The sequence below is a fragment of the Mytilus californianus genome, unplaced genomic scaffold (genome assembly GCF_021869535.1).
Source record: "Mytilus californianus isolate M0D057914Y unplaced genomic scaffold, xbMytCali1.0.p SCAF_10, whole genome shotgun sequence".
NCBI lineage: Eukaryota > Metazoa > Mollusca > Bivalvia > Mytilida > Mytilidae > Mytilus > Mytilus californianus.
In genome coordinates this window covers 35,465,842-35,489,599 of record NW_026262582.1, presented here as the reverse complement: position 1 = coordinate 35,489,599, position 23,758 = coordinate 35,465,842, and the positions used below count along the sequence as shown (strand labels likewise).

General features: G+C 32.0%; 1 protein-coding gene across 4 annotated transcripts in view; it reads right to left on the bottom strand.

Moving 5' to 3' along the window:
- Window positions 1-23,758, bottom strand: part of LOC127718002 (uncharacterized) — a 108,164-nt gene that overhangs the window by 34,478 nt on the left and 49,928 nt on the right. For 2 of the 4 annotated variants that reach the window (XM_052223884.1, XM_052223885.1), the window contains exons 6-7: window positions 23,693-23,717; window positions 7,491-7,619 (exon numbers count right to left, since the gene is read on the bottom strand). In XM_052223884.1, the coding sequence (XP_052079844.1) occupies window positions 7,491-7,619; window positions 23,693-23,717 (154 nt within the window). Of the gene's footprint in view, window positions 1-3,623; window positions 3,688-7,490; window positions 7,620-13,146; window positions 13,178-23,692; window positions 23,720-23,758 lie in introns of those variants that run through there. The other 2 variants (XM_052223886.1, XM_052223887.1) reach the window with 2 other exon arrangements.

The window sequence follows — 23,758 nt, the reverse complement described above, 5'->3', positions numbered from 1 at the left end:
AAAAGGATTTTTATGGATATTCTGTAATCTATTTGGTCAAATTTTGACAGATGTTATGCAGAATATTTTTCATACATGTACCTTCCTCATATAATGATAAAATCAATAAAAATTTAACACCTGTTAACATTACACCATACAACCAAATCTGGTATTTTGTAGCATTGTGAAAATCCTGAGTTTGTGACAGTTATTGTCTTCATAAGTCAATAGAACTGGGGAAAGTATACAAAGATAAAACAAAATGGTGTTTCTGCTATTGGTAATCCAACCAACCCCTAATTATTGGTCCTATTAACCCTGTAGATATTTTTATCATTTTTTAGCAAGCACTATCTAAGTCAGACTATTTCCCTTGTGGAAACCTCTTCAAAAAATTTTGAAAAATAAAATCAACTCCCTACCTTCTGACCCAAATTATTTTCAGCTTGTTACGAGACACACGGGTATTATCTTTTGGGCCCTGTTCGATCAAATTGCACATAGTATGGTTAAATGGGATTCGAGATATTTGCTTATGCAACACCAACTTTAACCAAACAAAAAAAAAACATAAAAATAAGTGAAATTTATAGAGTTCAACACATTAAAAAAAAAATATAAAGCTCATCAACTGATATTTTTTAATCCATTTTTCATATTACATACTACTACAAAAAGCAGAAATAATATCATTTGGGGTTTTAATTTCATTTATTTTGTGGATACAAATACTATCCACAAAATTTAATAAGACGTAGTGCACACCCTAAAATGTCTCGCCTTCTTTACTAACAATTGATTTTATGTTGATAGTCCTAAATATAAAGCTTTACTACAAGTAACACATAAACTTAACATGATCCAAGAAAATGAGGTCAAGGTCAGATAAACCAAAAGAGAAATACATGTACACCTTACAATCATTCAATAAACTAAACATAGTTGACCTATTGCTTATAGTTTCTAAGAAACAGTCTTAACCAAGAAAACTCAACATTGACCAATGAACCATGAAAATGAGGTCAAGGTCAGATGAACCTTACCAGACAGACATGTACATCTTACAATCAATTTATGCATTAAATATAGTTGACCTATTGCTTATAGTATCTAAGAAACAAACTTAACCATGAAAACTTAACATTGACCAATGAACCATGAAAATGGGGTCAAGGTCAGATGATACTTGCCAGACAGACATATACACCTTACAATCCTTCCATACAACAAATATAGTTGATCTATTGCTTATAGTTGAAGAAAAAACAGACCAAAACACAAAAACTTAACACTGAGAAATGAATCGTGAAAATGAGGTCAAGGTCAAATAAAAACTATGAGACTGACATGTACATCATAAAATATTTCCATACACCAAATATAGTTGACTTATTGCATATAGTATTAGAAAATAAGACCAAAACTCAAAAACTTAACTTTGACCACTGAACCATGAAAATGAGGTCATGGTCAGATGACACCTACCAGTTGGACATGTACACCTTACAATCATTCCATATACCAAATATAGTAGACCTACTGCTTATAGTATCTGATATATGGACTTGACCACGAAAACTTAACCTTGTTCACCATCCATGAAATTACTCATAATAAGAAAGAAATTAACATTACAAAAAAAGTTGACTTTTTTTTCAAGTAGTCACTGAACCATGAAAATGAGGTCAAGGACAATGGACATATGACAGACGGAAACTTCGTAACATAAGGCATTTATATACAAAGTATGAAGCATCCAGGTCTTCTAGCTTCTAAAATATAAAGCTTTTAAGAAGTTAGCTAACGCCGACCGTAGCCGCCGCCGGATCACTATCCCTATGTCGAGCTTTCTGCGACAAAAACCATCAAAAAATTTTACTTTCACATACTCAGATAACCATGAAAATTTATCCCTAAGAAATCTATTTTCAGAGACAAAACCAAAAAAAATTAACCCCATGAAAATAAATGTTTCTATAGTATATATATATATATATATATATATATATACATTGTATTCAAACTTGTTATTATATTCTTTAGTTCGTAAAAGACGTAACAGACTTACTTGCATTAATACACACAATGGGTAAAGATATTTTTGGAAAGAAATAGACATTTGAACAAACAAGTCAGCTCATATTTTTCCTTTATCATCAGATACCACAGTATTTAGCTAATAAATTTATGACATTCTATCAAAGCATTCCTTTAAAAGAAATTTGAGTTAGTCTATTGCATACAAAAGAGTGGCTCTGTTTGCTTACACAGATTATATTATCAGGATATAACTCCACGTAAGTTGTTTGATGTCTGGATTTACTTGAAAATTTTACCAAAGTAATTTACAATCAGGATGTAGGTTTAATAATTGAAGTTTAGAAAACATTTCTTAAACAGTATAATTTTCATTGATTTTAAGTGTTGAAATAAGTTTTAATATTTTCCCCATAAAATTAAGATACATACATTTCTTGTTCTCATGTAATATAAATAGATTCTACCACTGCATCGGGTGTGATACAATATATCTCCACTGGAGACGGTTAAATTTTAAAATTTAAAACACGAGGCTCACTGAGCATTTTAAATATTCAAAATTTAACTGTCAATAGTGGAGAAATATGTATTGCACAAGATTTTGTGGTAGAATCTGTTTTATCTAATGATTTTTAGAAGAAATGAATGCAAACTTAATCCTTTTTTCCGATGATCTGCAAAAAGATGTGTTCTTTCTTTGTAACGTCATCAGGCATGGTCATCTTTTTTCGTGACATCACAATAGGAAATTCAAAGGAAAGTAAGAAAATTTGATGTCATTATTGAATTTTGACCAATGAAGAACTGAGATAAAAAAAACTACATTTTGATTAAATAAAAATAATCAACAGGTCAGGAAAAGGATAAATTGGGTAAGAATTAAAGAAATAAAAAAAATCAACAGGTCAAGAAAAGGAAAAATTGGGTAAGAATTAGATAAATAGAAATAATCAACAGATCATGAAAAGGATAAACCAGCTAAGACTTAGAGAAATGTATTTAAGAGTACTGAATTACAAAATGTATGAAATTTATAAACTTATTTCAACTGTTAAAATGTTTCTTTTATTAGCTCCACCCTTGAAAATTTTCCATGGTAAGACCTGACCCCTAAAATAGTGTTTACTGGGAGGCTGGCTATCTGATGAAAAAAACTTAATAAAAAAATTTTTTTTTTAGCAAAAATTTTGATATGTTGTTTTAGAAATGGGTTTGGTGAACAATTTGCCCATTTAGGTCCCAAGGTGGTCTTGGACTTCTTACAGGCTATTTATTTGCACATTTACAAACATACAGTTAAATTATTTGAATTAACTATTTCAAATTGCATTGCTCAAAACAAGCCCAAACCAAAAGTAGACTAAATATTCATAAATAACATAACAATTGTGCAAGGAAAGGAACATGAAAAAAAGATATAACTGCTCGTAATTAACAAGACACAATTATTTAAATGTATGCACTTAAGACAATTCTTTACACTTTCTTAATTTTTACCTTTAATTATTGTTAACATTTTCAAAAGAATTGTTAAAAGTAGGCATTGATTTTAAACTATTTATAAAACATCAAAAATATCTCCTTAAAATATGTAAAACTACCTTCATTAAATCATCGTAAAAACCTGGACTGCTATCAAACATCAAACTCGACCCTGAAACAGGGACTTACGGCGTTAATTAGTACAAAAGTACAATTTTTCAAAGAAATTAACATGAATTCTAAATATAGTAACATAATGTACAGGTAACACATTTACTGAGACAGGTAAATGTCTAAAGTTTGTTTGAAGGTGCAAACTGTGTACATGTTGTGCTTATCTAAACGAGGAGATAAAAAAACTTATCTGAAATCTTATTTAATTTATTTTTCGATCAGCAAATTTTGAAGAGGCTTCAACTTTTTTGTTACCATAACTGAAAAGAATTACCTGATGTAGTCTGAGGCAGATTAAATCACTTGCAGACATATCATTACCGGTATGTTTTTTTCTTTTATAAGAAAAAGTTAAAATTTCTCTAAACTTGATAAATTTTCTTCCACTATAAAAGTGAAAAATAAATTACCCCCAAAAAAAAATAAAATAAAGAAGAATGTGTCTGAGGACACAAATACCCCTGCTCATGCTTCAAACAAACGAAAAATGGGACAGACAGACGGAAAGACAGACCGGGGGCATAAAAAGGATTTCAAGCAGACCAGTGCTTACAAGGATTTTTCCTTATTTTAATGCATAAATCCTCAAAAAATTTACAAACTAAACTCCAAACAATTTGAGATAATAATGATTGATTGTTGTTTGCTTAACATCCAGTGGCAAATATTTCATGCATGTTCAGGACAAATCAACAAAGAATACAGAAGGTAAGATTTGCATTGTAGAGGTATACCTGGATTAAGGGTATGAGATTTGGACAAAAAGGAAAATTAAGAAACGCTCATGTAAAATTTACAAACAGAACCCTTCTTCAACCTTTCTTGAATTTGCATTGAACTAAAGCTTATTAAAGAATTTCATCCAAATCCTATCATAAATAAAAGAAGAATGTGTCTGACAAAAATGCCCCCGCTTAATCTTCAAACAAATGAAAATGGGACGGACAGACGGACGGAAAAGAGTAACACTTAATGTCCCTGTCGCCTACGGCGGGAGAATAAAAAATTGTTGCTTACATTGATAATCGTTAAACTCAAATCACTGCTACATTACAAATTTTGTATTGTAGTATGGTGGGAAAATGCCTCATCAAGGCAGTAAGGCTACCATTAATTCTATATAATATTTCATATCTGCTATCATTGAAGTACAACGTAAATATAAACTTTCAATTGAACCTCAGTCAACCTTATACTATTTGTTTTCAATACTTATTGAACATATATAATAAATAAATCTAATATTTAAACCCCAACATAATACGTTATTACAACGTAAAAATACACATCCTTCTAACTTCAAAAGCTAAATATAAAACCAATAATACCACATACTTAAAAAGCTTGACACCAAAAAATGAAATACTGTGGCTGTGGAAACATTGTTATGTATCGGATATTAATTTTTGTAGATTTCCTGAGTATTGGTAAACAACAAATTTACAGTTACAACAAAGTGCAAATTTTCTATAAACTTAAGTGTTTGCAGACTTTTACAAAACCACAAATCAAATATCCAGGAAGATACAATTGTAAAAGAATGCACAAAAATTGTATCAACAAAAATAAAATTAATCAACGGAAAAAGCCCTCCATGTCAAAATGATAGATTTAATACTCACTTTTTTTACTACCTAACACCAGGAAGCAGATAATCTAGGAACACTATGAACACGAATCTTGATCATATATTTTACTGATAACCTTTTAGCTTTAATCAGTATCGCTGACAATCTTTAACAATTTCGACTTCCTACTCACATATGATCAAATATGATATGATAAAGTTCATATTTGCCTAATATTACATAATAAATTCACCGAAATTTAATGCAGTTTTTGTTTTCTTGTTTGAATTTGTAGGGTAAATAAACAAATGTATCAAGAGTACAATACATGTGACATTTATACAGAAATACTTTTGACATATCACACTAAGACTTTTTTAATTTATCCCCTCCTATCACCAAAGATATTACATATACATGATACTCCCCAAATAGCAAATGAAATAACATATAGTTCTTTCTGTGTACGGTTAGAGAAAATGCTCAAATTTCAGGGTATAAGAAACATTAAATGAAACTTCTTTCTTTTGTCATAATTCAGGCTGCTTTAGGTAAAAGGTAAAGATTATTCGTGACAAAAATGGAATTTAATTGTCGCTGGGCAAGACTGGGCAGCCTCTGAAATGTGTGTAAAGGTGCATCCCAATCACATAATATTGGTTTGATATCGCTTAAGAAGATTTCTGGACACCTAATTGCACTTGTCTATTCTACTTGTTAATAATATATATGAACAAAAATTCTCAATGCTTTATCATCTTTATAAGGTTTTAGAAGAATTTCATTTGACAATATATTTTCTCAGTTTTAGAGAAAACTGAATGTTAACTATTTCAGAAATTTGCATGCTTTTTATTCATTGCATCATTGTTTATTTATGTTTACAAAATAACAAGAAAACTAGGGAAGTTGTATCAACAGTTACACCCATGCATTGTACAGTTGTAGGTAAATGTTTTCTACATCTTTAAAAAAAAAATAACACCCAACACTTCAATAGTTTAATTCAATTACAGTGTAGGAGAGGACAAGTCTGATACCCTTCCCACTTAAATACAGTGTACTTGAAAGTCTGGATCCCTGCCTTGTCATGTATATAACATTTCTATTTTTAGATTCATTTTCATTGAAGTACAGATTCTGTGTCCAAGCTTCGCTTACATTAGTATCTGAAAACATTCCATTCTACTTTCTGTTTTAACGACCTTTAGGGATCCTCTGACTTTGGCGTAATGATACACACCTTCAAAAATCTGGAGGCAGCAATTTTATTGTCTGATGTATAAAATTACCAGAACAGAAAATTGAACCACATACTTTTAGATCCTTGTGAGCAAATATTACATGCATATAAAGTGTGACAAGGTTGTCACTAAGGCCAGTTCTGTATGTACTCATCATTTGCAAAACTAGTCCAAAGATGCATCAAGATTGCAAAATGTTGTATCACCTGATCACACAATATCATCATTTTATAGAAAAAGGTTAAAAATAATTGTAATTTAATGTCATTTCATTGCTTTATTTTTCCATGGAGACTATAATAATAAATTACATAACAATACACTTTCTTCTTCTTACTGTTGGACTCACCATGGACACTCCTTCAAAAATTCTTAAGAGAGAACCCTGAGGATGAGTGTTCTGTGACAATGTACAATATCTCTCTATACTAACCTTATATCACTAGAGTTACTGGTTGCTGTGTTCTGTGACAATGTATAATCTCTCTATACTAACCTTATATCACTAGAGTTACTGGTTGCTGTGTTCTGTGACAATGTACAATCTCTCTATACTAACCTTATATCACTAGAGTTACTGGTTGCTGTGTTCTGTGACAATGTACAATCTCTCTATACTAACCTTATATCACTAGAGTTACTGGTTGCTGTGTTCTGTGACAATCTACAATCTCTCTATACTGACCTTATATCACTAGAGTTACTGGTTGCTGTGTTCTGTGACAATCTACAATCTCTCTATACTGACCTTATATCACTAGAGTTACTGGTTGCTGTGTTCTGTGACAATCTACAATCTCTCTATACTGACCTTATATCACTAGAGTTACTGGTTGCTGTGTTCTGTGACAATCTACAATCTCTCTATACTGACCTTATATCACTAGAGTTACTGGTTGCTGTGTTCTGTGACAATGTACAATCTCTTTATACTGACCTTATATCACTAGAGTTACTGGTTGCTGTGTTCTGTGACAATGTACAATCTCTCTATACTAACCTTATATCACTAGAGTTACTGGTTGCTGTGTTCTGTGACAGATCAGAACCAAAGCTATGTTGTTCTAGGTTTCCCAGAAGCCATTTTAATTTCTTGTCCACTGGTACTTCTAGCTGTGAAGTCTCAGTTCTAGAAAAGGTAAAGGAATCAAAACTGAAATGAATATTCTTGAGCAAATGAGTTTTGGTCTTAAACCAACATTTTAACATCATCTTAAATGTCTGAATATGAAAATATTGTCTAGTTAAAGAGTTTTCATATTTCAGGATCATCCTAGAAGTAGACCTGGAACGAAAAGACATTTCACTTGTTGTCAATCAATATGAAAATAAAAAAGATGTGGTATGATTCCCAATGAGACAACTCTCCACCAGAGACCAAATGAGACAGACTTTAGCAACTAAATGTAATGGTGCCGCCTTCACCAATGAGCAAAACCTGTAATGTATAGCAAGCTGTAAAAGACCCCGAAATGTCAATCAAGCACTCTCTCTTTATCTGAATATTTTTTTGCAAACAATATTAATTGAGGCAACTTTTATTTTCAGGGGACAATCAAAAAGTAAACTTTCAAAACAGGGTTTATAAAATGTTCCTGCAAACCTCAATATTGCAAAAGTGAAAATTGTCAATTTCAAACTAATAATTGACCTCCATTGTGTCATCAGTATATATATAACAACAGTTCATCAGGTATAAGCATGGAAAGAACCAGAGCCGCCAACCCAAACTCAACTCCACCTACAGGACACGTCATTCAACTCCAAATGAAAAACAAATATCCATCGGAAAACTATGTATAAAATCATTTTAAAATGGGTGAGAAAATACAATATGGGAGTAAGGCTCTGTTGAAGTTTAACAAAATTCTGTCAAGCAGTTGGGGAGCTGATTGATACAAAAGTGGGACAGAAGGATGAATTGAATGGAGGAACTAAATAATGGACACCCCATCAGTATATGCCTTCCACTCCATTAAGCTGTTGGTATAATAAGATAAGTTATTGCTTAGCAATGTATTATTTCCCTCAGAACATAAAGAAAAGTTAACCTGCACTATTTTATCATATTGCACTAGTGCAAAAACAATTCAAATTATCAACATCATCAGTCACAGAAATATGTTTGAAACAGTTTTTAAGCTTTGTTGTACAATAAAAGGTTTATTGCATATTTTTTAAGTGAACATTATCTCTCACATAATACATATTGCACTAGCAAGCTCCAGCAATAGAAGTATCTACTCGGAACAATATTCACCAATATCCATAAAATAAGAATCCCCCTATAAGCTGACAAAATTTTAATGCAAAATGAAAATGTAATAACAAAAATGTTTGAAAAAAGTTTAAATAAAAGATCAATACCACTGCAATGAACTTACTTTTGAGAAATGATATTCAAACATAAAAAAAATAGCTACTGTAAATTAAAACTTCCTGATCTAAAATATATATATTTTCCTCAAATTTAAGGAAATGATTTATAATTTATAAATACAAATATTATTTTTGTGAGTTATATGTGTTTATATTGATGTGAGTTTTTGAGGATTTTTCATTCTGCAGATGCATGGATAAGTTGGACCTGGTAATGACTTAGTCACTCAGTATCATACAATGGAAGGATTCTGAAAGGCTTTGTTGCACTAAATTCAATAGATTTTGAAATTCATCTATTGGTTGAAAAATAAGAAACCATTCTTTAATAAATTGCTTGGACGAGCGCAGCTGGATACGACTGCAGAGGTCCAACCCTGAACAGTTGGGGCAAAAATGGACACGATATTCGCGATTGATACAGGTCTGAATTTGGATTGTAATTCAATATTTGACACATAATAGGTTTATGACACAAAATAACTGTAGTCAAAGAACTTAGAATTGGTTATATGATTTGAATTTATATTCAATGTTTTGCTTTTGTGCAATACACTATGCTGTTGCGAATTGACCTCCCCCCCCCCCCCCCCCACCCCCCTTTTTAAAAAAAAAAAATTTGAAGGATTTTCTATTTGATTTCTGAAATCTTGAGGAGAAAAAATTGTCCCCCCTACCACCACCACCAATTTTTTTTAACCTCCCCCCCCCCTTTTTCCAAAAAAAAATTCTTTCCCTCAGTCATGGTCATAATTTCAATTCAAATTTCCAATGGAGTTTGCAACCACAATAACCCATTTAAATACATCATAAAAGTCTTAAAATAGAAAATGACATACATAATCATAGCTAAAATTAATTTACCTTAATCAGCATTTTTAAAATTATTAAAATAGTAACTTCTAAAAAATAAATGACAGTTAATCACCTCAAGACAATACAAAAATTCTTTAAACATAATTTAAAAGTGGTGTAAGGGAGGTAATTCAAAGTTGTGTTTGAATTACCTCCCTTACACTGTAATTTGTACTTAATTGTCCATTAACCAGGACACCCTTGTTTTTTCTCACTTTTTCGGCCCCAATTCCTAAACGGTTTGAGCCATAACCCCCCAAAGCCAATCATAACCATCCCTTTGTGGTATAGAAACTTGTGGTATAATTTCAGAGAGATCCATACACGTTCCACAAGTTATTGTCTGGAAACTAGAAAAATGCTTATTTGGGCCCCTTTTTGGCCCCTAATTCCTGAACTGTTCGGACCATAACCCCCAAAATCAATCCCAACCTTCCTTTTGTTGTTATAAACCTTATGTTTAAATTTCATAGATTTCTATTTACTAATACTAAAGTTATTGTCCGGAAACCAAATGTCTTCGAATGACGACGATGACATGAAATCCAAAACTTTTTGCGGTCGTATAAAAATGAAGCGGTGTGTGAAAAAGCAACAAGAAAAATTAATTTCAGAATTTTTTTACAAAAACTTTCCTTTGATATATCTGTGTGTGAAAATTTTACATCACAACTAGTCAGCTGAGATGGGGTTTTCTTAGTCTAGTAGAATGAGAATTGGATGACCTCATAAGAAAAGGTCTCATGAATGTTCCCTAGGAAAATAGCGATTAACAGATCATTTATGGTCTCTCAAACTCAAGGAGTTTCTTGGCTATATTTACTCTAAATTGTAGTATTGTTTTCAAAACTAAAGATAATCAGTATAACAATTGAAAATAAACAAATTCTTACCAGTCTGATTAATCCAATTGATAGTTAAAAAAATGTGCAATCCTCATAAAAAAAACCAATCACTTTTATACATTTACAAACTTTTAATTCCAACTTCCAGAAGATGATAAAACGTGCAACCGTGCATGAAAAATAAATAATACTTCCCAAAAAATGTTTTAAAACTGTAATATTTACAAGAAAATAATCCTTCTCCAAAAAAATGTGCACTGATTGATTCAAAAGCAATATTGTTCCAGCTACCCTTTAGGTTACCTTACGGGTTGTAAAGCCAACTTGAAATGAGACTAGTGGACAAAAGTCCAATGCCAACTTGAAACTTACAGTAGATGATACTAACTGTGGGAAAAAGAGAGATACATCGTATGATTACAAGTGAGGAATACGCTGACATACAGTATACACATAACTTAATTACCTGTTCAGTGGTGTAAAACATTAATCTTAAACACTTAATTACATTACTAACGGACACAGTCATTTGTCAAAACAAGTCACCTCAGCAACGTTGGTCAAGTGCATTGAGGTGAATAACTGTCCATATATATAATGGGAGCTCGTTTGGTCCAGTGCATTGGTGTGAACTGTCCGTAAATGTTAATGAGAGCTAACTGTTACTGTTTTTCCAGAATTTGAAAATCTCGCTTTAAGACCAGTCTGACCTAAGAGGAGGAGGAAATCCCCCACTTGGCAGAGAAAAAATCTCCAAATTGCTCCCACTTGCATCATTACTATCAAAATTAAAATTGATAATGATGACCTGATGATCTGACTGTTAAATGTTCAGTGGCAAATTAAATACGTATTCAGGACGAAAACATGTTAATGCAACATGAATATGAATTCTGCAATATATTAGACCAACACGCTGAGCAGGATTTTTAATGTGTTAGTTCACAAAAGTAACAGTCAGCTAAAAGAAATGTCACTCTATATCCATTGAGCACCAAAGAATAAAATGACAAATTAATTTTGATGTCAAAATCCTACTAATAATTCAATTCAAATTATGATGTCAAAATTGAAATTTGTGTCTAAACTCATGAATACTAATGAAAAGTTAAACAGGTTAAATAAATTTGTCACATGAAAGAGAATTAAATTTTGCAAAAAAAAAGGTTAAACAAATCCCTACGTTAAGCACTAAACAAATCTTAATCCATAGGAGTAAAATTTCAGCAGTTGACTTAAGACTTTGGGGAGGGGGGAATATATTATCAATAAAACAAAGCAGTTTAACTGACACGAGATGTCAAAGCCAGAGTGTTACGGAAAGGACTCATTTTCAGATTTGTCATTCCTTTTTTGATTAATTTGACTTTTACAGATATAAAGTATTGCAAAAACAGAATAATATGTGACAGTACAGTATTCCATATATGTAAAAATTGTGCAAAAACAATGTCATACAGAGAAATTATTTAAAGATAAAGAATTATAGCTTTGGACAGAAAAAACCTTTCATCTGTATAGAACTTGAGAAACAAGTTACAGACTTTTTAATCACATTATTCTAGCCAAAATATTATAATATTTTTCCAATTAAATTAAAGTTTTAACTTTGAATGAAATAATATTACCTACTTGACGATCTTCTACATGAACAATCAACAAAATATTTTATTTTCTCATTAAAATAATTACGTCAGTGTCGCTAGAAAAGGATTGTTTTATGACATCATTTTCCACCTTGATTCATATGTATTAATGTGGGGTACTAAGTATTTTTGTGGATTTCGAACATTGTCTGAGGGAGTTGTTATATCTAATTTTACCAATACCAAACAATACATATTATTTTGCACTTAATGTGTCATTGTGACTGAAGAAAAAAGCATCTGTTAATTGATTACCTATGAATTCAAAATATTTTACTTACATACATGAAATAGTAATATTATATGTATGATAATAGGTTTAATTTTACTTGGTTAAAGTTGGGTCTTTGGTTTTTTTTCAGCAATCAATTTAACTGCATAATCTCTGTACACTGGAAATTGCTGTTAGCTACATCTCACTGCCTTAGTCTCTCAAACAACTTAATTACATAAAAGGGATCAGTAGCAATTTACAGTAAACACACTAAAAAATAATAAACAGTATGCTAAATTGTCCCTCATGTAATTCTACTGTTGCAGTTACAATCCAATTTAGTAAACAGCAATATCCAGTGTACAAGAATATACAGGAACATGTACAGCAATATTCAGTGCATAAGAACACACAGGAAACATGTATCAGCTGAAAAAAACCAATATACAGTACACTAAATGTCCCTGTCATGTAATTCTACTGTTGCTGTGAACAATTCGATGTAGTTAGCAGCAATATCCAGTGTACGAGAATATACAGGAAACATTTATCAGCTAAAAGCAAAACAAAGACAGTATATTTATTGGTCATTTTTTACAATAAACATAAAACTACACACCTTTAGCCATTAAAATCTATCCAGCCAAACAAAAAATTAAACTTCCACAGCAAACATATCAATTGTAAAAAAAAATCAGCTAATCAAATCATTTTTACCTGCTGAGGTGTGTCACCATTCAAGAGCTGACTGTAAGAAGCACAGAAAATATCCAATTCAGTTATTTTTGTGTTATATCACTGTAATTGCCACGCAATTATATACAAGTATAAGCAAACTGCACCAAAATAAGGTTAAAACAATTAAATCAATAAATTTAGTCTCTCATAAAGACAATTTCCTCTACTTTGCTTTGATTCCCATAATAAAAGTGTTTACAAAATACCGGCTGCATGTACATGTATAAATATGTCAAAAGATAACAAATGGATCTCCTTCATTTGTTTTATTCATTCATAAATATCATATACAAATTATATACCATAAATATCTCGAAAATTTTTATAATGTCCAAACAGTTACAACAACTATTTGTCAGATTCCATACGCACTGAAAATAAATTATTATTTTATTAATACAATACATGTATAGTTGTGTTTCGGAAGTCAAAGGTGAGAAATCAGGGAAACGCCCTCTTGTTAAAAGAAAATGTTCATTATTTGTACAAGAGTTTTGAATAAATTAATAAACGGTCAAGTAAAAGAACAATCGTCTCAACAATTTCTAATGAGAATTTATACCTTATGATAATTACTGTGAATTCATTTATTTTTAATTCTAACATTTTTTGTGGTTGGAGAAAAAGTTGACATTTCAAGGCTATCTTATTCAATGGTTTCATCCCTTGCTCATATCAAAGTAACTAAAATTTTGTGTTTAATTGAAAGATTCATTTTAAAGTTTAACCTGCCTACAAAATTCATGAAATTTGTATTCCACAATTATCTGTGAATCTAAACAAATTTCATACCTAATGTTCCTAAAATTACATTTTGCTGCTTTATATGCATAATGAGCAATGGAATAAAAGCAAAAATGATTTAGTACAGAACCAGATCAATGTATTTGATTGAAACGTCTGCCACTGCCAGTGTGTGTTTTATCAGTTTACATATAATATTTCATTGTCACAAATATAAGCAAATAAAGAAAATAAAAGCATTGTTTTCCAAAGAGGGTTTATGAATGATGGTGCCCACAGGCATCAATATAGACCCTCGTCCTTTAAATTTTTAAGTTGCCAATTACTCTCTAAAAGACCCTTCCTTAAAAATTCATGACCACTGTACAAGGGAAAAAACTCTATAAAGTTTTATGCTTGAAGAGGAATTTTTCGACATCACAAACCTAACAAAATAGCAGACTTAATGAAAATAGAGTTAACCTATAAAAAATTTAAACTGTTAAATAATAGTGTTATTCTTATCATGGGCTGTGAATTTAAACTATTGTTTATAGTTTGAATAAACATGAAATATTTGCCACTGGTCAAAAAGCTAATAACAATAAATAAATCAATCAATTGATTTTAAAAGTAATTAGACACAGAATAAATTTTCTGAAATTGTGGTCTTCACTTTCCATACCACATTTAAGGGTCAAATCACCAAACCTACCAAAATAAACTTCATTGGATCAAGTCCTCGGTTGTTCATAAATATTTATACTTTCACCCAATGTATATTATACCAATTACATATATACTCTAAAACATTTAGCTTGTCTTATATTGTAGTATCAAATGGACAGATGGACAGCATAAGTCAGATACATTGTGTCAATCAAAACATATTGCCAGGGGCAAAACACCTGTTATTTTCAGCAATAAATGTACAAAAATAGTGACCACTGAGGTCAACTATCAGGACAACATTTAAAATGTAGGTGACTTGGAATAAGGTCTAACTTATAAATCTAAACAGTCTAAGTGCAGATGAACTATATTAACTGCATTATTGCCTAGGTTGTATTAGGAATGCTGGCTGAGGTAACTGACTGACTTAAAGATAAAGGTCTAGTTTGAGAATACTGGCAGGAGATTTTTATTGGCCTGGATTAAAGCTAAGCTTGAAAATCTTGGCAAAGATTTTTTGTTTAACTGATTAAGGCCCAGCTTTAAAATTTTGGCAAGGGTTTTAAATAGACCTGGATTAATTCCTAGCTTGAAAATCTTGGCAAAAGTCTTTGATTGACCAGAATTAAGGCCTTACTTGTAAATCTTGGCAGGGGTTTTCAAATGGCCAGTATTAAAGCATAGCTTGAAAATTTTGGCAAGGGTTTTTTTATTGGCCTGGATTAAGGCCTAGCTTGTGAATCTTGGCAGGGGTTTTCAAATGACCAGTTTCAAAACATAGCTTGAAAATCTTGGCAAGTTTTTTTTTATTGGTCTGGATTAAGGCCTAACTTAATAAATTGCTTCGCCAAGCACAGCTGGATACGACCGCAGAGGTCCAACCCTGAACAGTTGGGCAAAAATGGACACAATATTCGCGCTTGATACAGGTCTGAATTTGGATTGTAATAAAATATTTGACACATAATAGGTTTCTGACACAGAATAACTGTAGTCAAAGAACTTGAATATGATTTGAATTTATATTCAATTTTTTGCTTTTGTGCAATACACTATGCTGTTGTGAATTGTCATCCCCCCCCTTTTTTATGCTTTTGTGCAATACACTTTGCTGTTGCCAATTGAACCTTCTCCCCACCCCCCCCCCCCCCCCAAAAAAAAATGGTTTACCCCCCTTTTTTTTGCAAAAAATAATGTTCGAAGAAATTTTCTTTTTATTTTCTGAAATCTGAAATGAGAAAAAAAAATTGTTCCCCCCCCAATTTCTCTTTTTTATCGCCCCCTCCCCCCCCCCCCCCCCCCCCAAACCCCAATTTTTTTTCACCTAAAAAAATTCTTTCCCTCAAAATATGGTCATTATCTCATTTTAAATTTCCAATGGAGTTTGCAACCCCATAATTACCCATTTAAATACATCACAAAAGTCTTAAAATAGAAAATGACATACATCATCATGTCTAAAATTAATGTTCCTTAATCAGCATTTTTAATAGTAACTTCTAAAAATAAATTGACAGCTAATCACCTCAAGATAACATTGTACTTAAAAGTAATTGTCCATTGACAAGGAAACCCTTGTTTTTCCCCCTTTTTTGCCCCTAATTCCTAAACAGTTTGAGCCATTACCCCCCAAAGCCAATCCTAACCATCCTATGTGGTATGGAAACTTGTGGTATAATTTCAGAGAGATCCATACACCGTTCCACAAGTTATTGTCTGGATACTAGAAAATTGCTTATTTGGGCCCCTTTTTGGTCCCTTATTCCTAAACTGTTAGGACCATAACCCCCAAAATCAATCCCAACCTTCCTTTTGTGGTTATAAACCTTGTGTTTAAATTTCATAGATTTCTATTCACTTATACTAAATTTATTGTCTGGAAACCAAATGTCTTCGAACGAAGCTGACGACAACGACGAGATACCAATATACGACCGCGTAAAATTTTGGCAAGGGTTTTTTATTGGTCTAGATTAAGGCCTAGGTTGAAAATCTTGGCAAGGGTTTTTTATTGGTCTGGATTAAGGCCTAACATGAAAATCTTATCAAGGGTTTTTTTATTGGCCTGGATTAAGGACTAAGTTTGTAAAAAGATTATTGATTGCCCAGGAGTAAACTAGACTTGTATTAAAGCTTTGACTGGGATTGTTTACATAGATTTATTTGGCTGATTTGTGAGTATACATGTAGGGTGTAGGGACATTTTGACAAGTCAATTCATTTAAAAATAAAACTACAGGTAACTTTGAACGACAACAAAATAAAACAATCAAAGGCAATTAGAAAGATGTACATAAAAACAAGAAATGTGTTACAGTGAATAATTATACCTACAGCAAAGGGTAATTATAACTATTATTAAAACTTGTGAGGAATGATTTAAGTACTCTGGAAGGAAAAGCCCCTCCTGCATGGTATTAGACACCATCTGTCCTTTGTATTGTCTGATGGTCAGTCCATTTATCATTTAGTGGTCAGTCCATGTATTTCTAAAGGGTGGGAATGGGTAAGTTACCAAACAATCATGGAGATAAATTTTTTTAAATGTTCATGATTTTTTTCTTAATTTATCCTAACTGTAGCTCAAAAATATAATGATGAATGATGATAAAAAATTTAGGCGCATTTGACCCTTACAGTAGCATATTAAATGGCTGCAATAACACTTAACAATAGAGGCCATTTCTACTGTCTGGTTTAGGGATAAAATCTCTACCAGAAGACTTCTTTTCAAATTATTCATTTCAATCAATATGATTAATCTGATAGAATTTGTCACAGATAATCCCTTACAAATCCATTGACGTGTGTCAAACTTGTCATCTGACCATGGTCAGAATATCAATTTTTTAAAGGTAAGGGTGATGTGTCAAATACATAACAACAATAGTTTGTTGATGTTCAAATATTATTATACAAATCAAAGTTAACAAGAGTGCACACGCTGAAATGTCTTGCCTTCTTTACTAATCATTGATATTATGTTGATAGTCCTCAATATTAAGCTTTATTACAACTGTAACATAAACTTAACATTAACCAAGAAAACTAAACATTGACCAATGAACCATGAAAATGAGGTCAAGGTCAGATGAACCGTGCCAGGCAGACATGTACAGTTAACAATTCTTCCATATAACAAATATAGTTGACCTATTGCTTACAGCTTAAGAAAAACAGACCAAAACACAAAAACTTAACACTGAGCAATGAACCGTGAAAATGAGGTCAAAGTCATATAAAACCTGCGTGACTGACATATAGATCATAAAATTTTTCCATACACCAAATATAGTTGACCTATGGCATATAGTATTAGAAAAAAAAAACCAAAACTCAAAAACTTAACTTTGACCACTGAACCATGAAAACGAGGTCAAGGTCAGATGACACCTACCAGCTAGACATGTACACCTTACAATCATTCCATACACCAAATATAGTAGACCTATTGCATACAGTATGAGAAAAACAGACCAAAACACAAAAACTTAACTATAACCACTGAACCATGAAAATGAGGTCAAGGTCAGATGAACCGTGCCAGGCAGACATGTACAGTTAACAATTCTTCCATATAACAAATATAGTTGACCTATTGCTTACAGTTTAAGAAAAACAGACCAAAACACAATAATCTATTTCAATATAAGTAATCAGCAGTTAAATAATAAAATACATTCCATACACCAAATATAGTTGACCTATTACTTATAGCATCTGAGAAGAAGACCAAACAACAGAAACTTAACATTGACCAATGAACCATGAAAATAAGCTCAAGGTCAGATGAAACCTGTCAGACAGACGTGCACACCTTATAATCATTCCTAACACCACATATAGTTGACCTATAACTTATAGTATCTGAGAAGAGGACCAAACAAGAGCAACTTAACATTGACCAATGAACCATGAAAATGAGGTCAAGGACAAATGACACCTGCCAGACAGACATGTACACCTTACAATCATTCCATACACCAAATTTAGTTGACCTATTGCTTATAGTATTAGAAAAACAGACCAAAACACAAAAACTTAACATTGACCAATGAACCATGAAAATGAGGTCAAGGACAAATGACACCTGCCAGTCAGACATGTACACCTTACAATCATTCCATACACCAAATATAGTTGACCTATTGCTTATAGTATTAGAAAAACAGACCAAAACACAAAAACTTAACATTGACCAATGAACCATGAAAATAGGTCAAGGACAAATGACACCTGCCAGACAGACATGTACACCTTACAATCATTCCATACACCAAATATAGTTGACCAATGGCTTATAGTATTAGAAAAACAGACCAAAACACAAAAACCAAACATTGACCAATGAACCGTGAAAATGAGGTCAAGGTCAGATGAAACCTGCCAGACTGACATGTATCCCTTATAATCATTCCATACACTACATATAGCTGACCTACTGCTTGTAGTATCTGAGAAACGGACCTAATCACGTAACTTTAACCTTGATCACTGATCCATGAAATGAAGCTGAGGTCAGGTGAACCCTGTCTGATGGACATGTAGACGTTGCAAGGAACCCATATACCAAATATAGTTATCCTATTACTCATAATAAGTGAGAAATTTACATAACAAAAAAACTAAACTTTTTTTTCAAGCAGTCGCTGAACCATGAAAATAAGGTCAAGGACATTGGACATATGACAGACGGAAAGTTCGTAACATAAGGTATCTGCATACAAAGTATGAAGCATCCAGGTCTTCTACCTTCTGAAATATAAAGCTTTATACAAATAGTTTACGCCGCCGCCGCCGGATAGTAATACCTATGTCTCACTTTCTGCGACTTTCGTCGCAGGCGAGACAAAAATGAGAACTGACACAAGGTGCGTCGAAAGCAAAGCTTCCAAAAAATATTTGTGCCAGCCAGACATTTTTTGTCTTATCCTGATTTTAATCCCTTAAGACTAAGTTACTAAAAAGGCAATCATGCTAATCAGTTGGGCATTATATAAACAATGATTAACATAAACACTATATTAAACTTGACTTTTGATACAAAATGGATGTACTGATGTAAACTGTTAATTTGACAGTGCATCATTTGAAGTGTGCAACAATAGCATACTAATATCTGCCTTATATTCTTTATTTGTGCAAAATTACGTCGTCAAAATCTTTACTTTCGTTTTTTTAAAGGCACATTTTCTTATAAGGGATGTTGACTTGACAATGGTAAAACACAGACCAGAGACGGATACGTAAAATCTGTGTATGTTTACAGAGTACAATGAGCTTTAGTAGCTCTTTCCATGCTGTTTCTTCAAGAAAATACTTGAAATGAATGTTAGTTAAAGGTATCGACTCGAAAGGGTAAGCGTCTCCTGTTCTGCATGCATTATCCAACATCTTAATCCACACTCAAGTCAGAATGTCCCACTCTGAAAAGACCTAATCATTAAATTTACAGATCAGACTACTATTCACCTATCTGAGAATCTAATAAGAAAAAATGTTGCCAGTGAGTTAAACCAAGACACATTTCATCGGTCAACCAATTTGTGATGGTGATGATAAAACTTAGGAAGTGTTGATTTGACTCCAAGCACTGAAATGAACTAGCTTCTGTGTACTAGAAGGGGTTGAATTATAAGAGGACATGTCTGAGGTGCCAAACCAAGTGAATTACAAAAGATTTTAGTGATGGTCAATTTTATTTTTAAGCATGAAAAAAGCTTCTCTTTTCTATTTTTATTTCATCTGAAATGTTTTAACACACCAGATGCCTTTAATGTATACCAAAATTTCAAATATCAAACTAACATTTTAATAATTTCATAGCAACAATAAAAGAAGAATGTGTCTGAGGACATGAATGCCCCTGATCAAGCTTGCTTATAATATGTGAAAATACTTTCGCACGGAAGAACTGATGGAAAGACGGACAGACGGTCAAGCGTAACATTTATTGCCCCCTTCGCCTAGCAGCAGGGTCATAAAAAATGTGTGAGCCTTCAATTGGCGTCTCCAAATATAATTGATTGATTGGTGATTGCTTTAAGCAGCATATAAAAATATTAACATAGCAGGAGTACAACTTCATGTCCTGCAGAAATCTATGAAGTTTTGGTGGAATTCTGTAAAGTTGTTTTCAAGTAGTTGCATATCAACACTACAAAAAACAGTCAAAAATTGATTAAGTTCAAGATTTTAACTTTTGGCAGTCCTCAAGGAGTCAATTACTTGCCAAAGTAAATAATTACATTTCAATTACATTGATTTTTAAAATGTAATTAATTACATCACAATTACATTGATTTTCAAATGTAATTAATTACATCACAATTACATTGATTTTCAAATGTAATTAATTACATCACAATTACATTGATTTTCAAATGTAATTAATTACATCACAATTACGTTGCCAAATCTTTTGCTGATCTAAATTTTTTCTTCTCATTACCCTTGATAAGTATAAGTAAAATCCAACAACAACTAAAACCGCCTATAATGTTCTTTTTTTGTTGACAATGCTAATATGTGTATTTCTTTTGTTAAAGACATTTGAACCTTCCATTATAATTTTTATGCAATGTACTTTATTAACTGTGTATGACTTCCTGTAAAGACATGTGCCCTCAAGACATAAATTTTATGACGACCTTGTTCGTTCACCTCTAATGTTTACATTGACAGAATTAACAATTCATCATGACATTTTAGAAAACTATATAAAACAGAACTTTAACCGAAAAAAAGAAACGGAAATGACCAGGGGAAGAATCAAAACTCTCAAGTTGTAATTAGGCTGAGAAAATCATAAAAATTGAAAAAGACAAAAAGAAAAACAACAGAATACTACATAAAAACAACAGACTGAGCAACATTTAACGCCACAAAAAACTGTGGGTGATTTAGAAGTGAAGAACCTTGAAATGTAGGTCAATGTGACTTATCTTTGAATAGAAGTATTTATACTCCCTATGATGGGCCCCTATCCCTAGTTTTGATAACTTATGGTCACTTAATATCTTTAGCAGAACACAACCTAATATATGACTGAACCATATTCCACTATCTACTGCTCGCTAATGATATTCCTACTTTAAGAATTCAGTAAACAGAAAATTAATGAGTGATGAAACTGAACACATATCACATGGTAAATATAAAAATAAGATGTGGTATGATTGCCAATGAGACAACTTTTCACAAGAGACCAAATGACACAGAAATTAACAAAGCATGGTCACATGGAGCCGGATAACAAATTTCAAGTAGCTCTGATTTGTATTTCCTGAGAAAATTTCAATGGAATTTCAAGGGCTGACAGACGGACAGACAGAGGTAAAACAGTATACCCTCCTCCTTTTGGGAAGAGGTATAATAAAGCACAGGAGATTAGTACCCATATCATGTATTTCTAAGTGTGTTATAAATTTGTTTATATCCTTCCCCTATTAAAGTCCTTAAAATGGATTTTACTATCAAGGGTGTCACAGAGCACAATTGGTCAAAGTAGTTGGTCAACATCTATAATGTCAGGACATTCAGCCTATCACGTCACCCCTAGTCTTGGGGTTTAAGGTCTTGACCTTCTCTTACAGAGAAAAAAATGTGATTCATGTGATGTACTAGTTTTTCTTGCAGAATGTTGGCATAGTTCTTTTTAAATCACCATGAATTTAAGTCATTTTAAACTCACATTTCATTATGTAGAAGGAAAAAATTAATCGGGAAACAAATATAACAAAATTTTCTACTTTCTGTTTCAATTCTGAGATAAAGTGTCATAAATTGAACACCAAATCAATAAATAACAAGTTATTGTCTGCGAACTAAAATGTCTTTGGACGCAATGGCAGACATGGCAATAACATAATATGGACGCAAAAAATTTTGTAGTCGTATAAAAAAACAAGTGAGATGCTTCTCTTCAATTGATATAAACTATTTACATAAAATGTCTTTCAATGAAATGATTGGACTATTCTACACCATGGGGAAAGTATTCTTTATGCACTATTTTCTATTCATTTAGTCCTTAAACTATTTTTTGAATACAACGAACTAAATCATGAAAAATTTACAGGTCCAAACTGATTTTTTCAGGGCATGGGAAAGAAGACCAGTGCAAGTTTTTCATATTGGATATATTATTATCACTTCTTTTTAAAACAAATAGCTCATTATAGTTTATATTTCTGCTTAAAATATCTATACAAGGAAGTGTGGGTAGCTGTGTGTGTGACCTACTGTAAATTCAGAAATTATTGCGTGCATTTATTATTGCGATTTTTGAAGAATTAACAAAAATGCGAGTTTAATTATTGCGATTTTAGGAAAAGCTACATACAGATATATGTATTTGATATCAGAGTGCGAGTTCTTATTATTACCATACTCAAGTAGTCGCGTTATTCGCATTAATAAAAACTTCGCAATAATTTCTGAATTTACAGTATCTATTACAATACAAAAAGAATGTTTACCATAATGGTCAGATTTTGTATGTGATAATTACAATTCTATGTTGTTTTAATCTTACAGATGTCATATAATGTATATGATAAAAATATGTTTTTTTTCACAATTTTGGTCTTGTCTAATTCAAACAAGACCAATACCGTGCCTAGACCATCGTCACTGCTTGTAATTGATTGGTGTAACATGGATACTGAAGCATATCTGATCAATATCTAAAATCATTGAAGCAAAGAAAACATGAATGAAAATTTTCAATGTACCATGAGTGTTGCCAAATTTCTTACTATCCGCAAACAGGAAGTGGCTGGAACAGTGGATTCAAAAATTACATACAAGTTAAACTCAACATTATCAAGCTGCAGACCAAATAAAACCATTCCCATTCATAGAAGCCAAAATAAACTTTAACAAAAGATCATCCAAGGTCAAAAACTTGATTTATTTATGTTTTATTTAGCTCTGACTGCTTATTATGGAAAACTATGATCAGAAATTATCCTTGAAAATTAAAATACTTTTAATTTATTGTCTACACTATCACTTTTCACTGGACATAAAAGCTACCTACAAACAAATCAAAGTGTGGTCCGTTTACCTTGTATAGTCTAAGGGAGATAATCCTGATTTGATTGAAATGTATAAATTCTTAACTTACCTTGTAGATTTCTCAAATGACTGTGCTGTAAAAAAAAATTAAAAAAGAATTTGAAATTACAGGAAT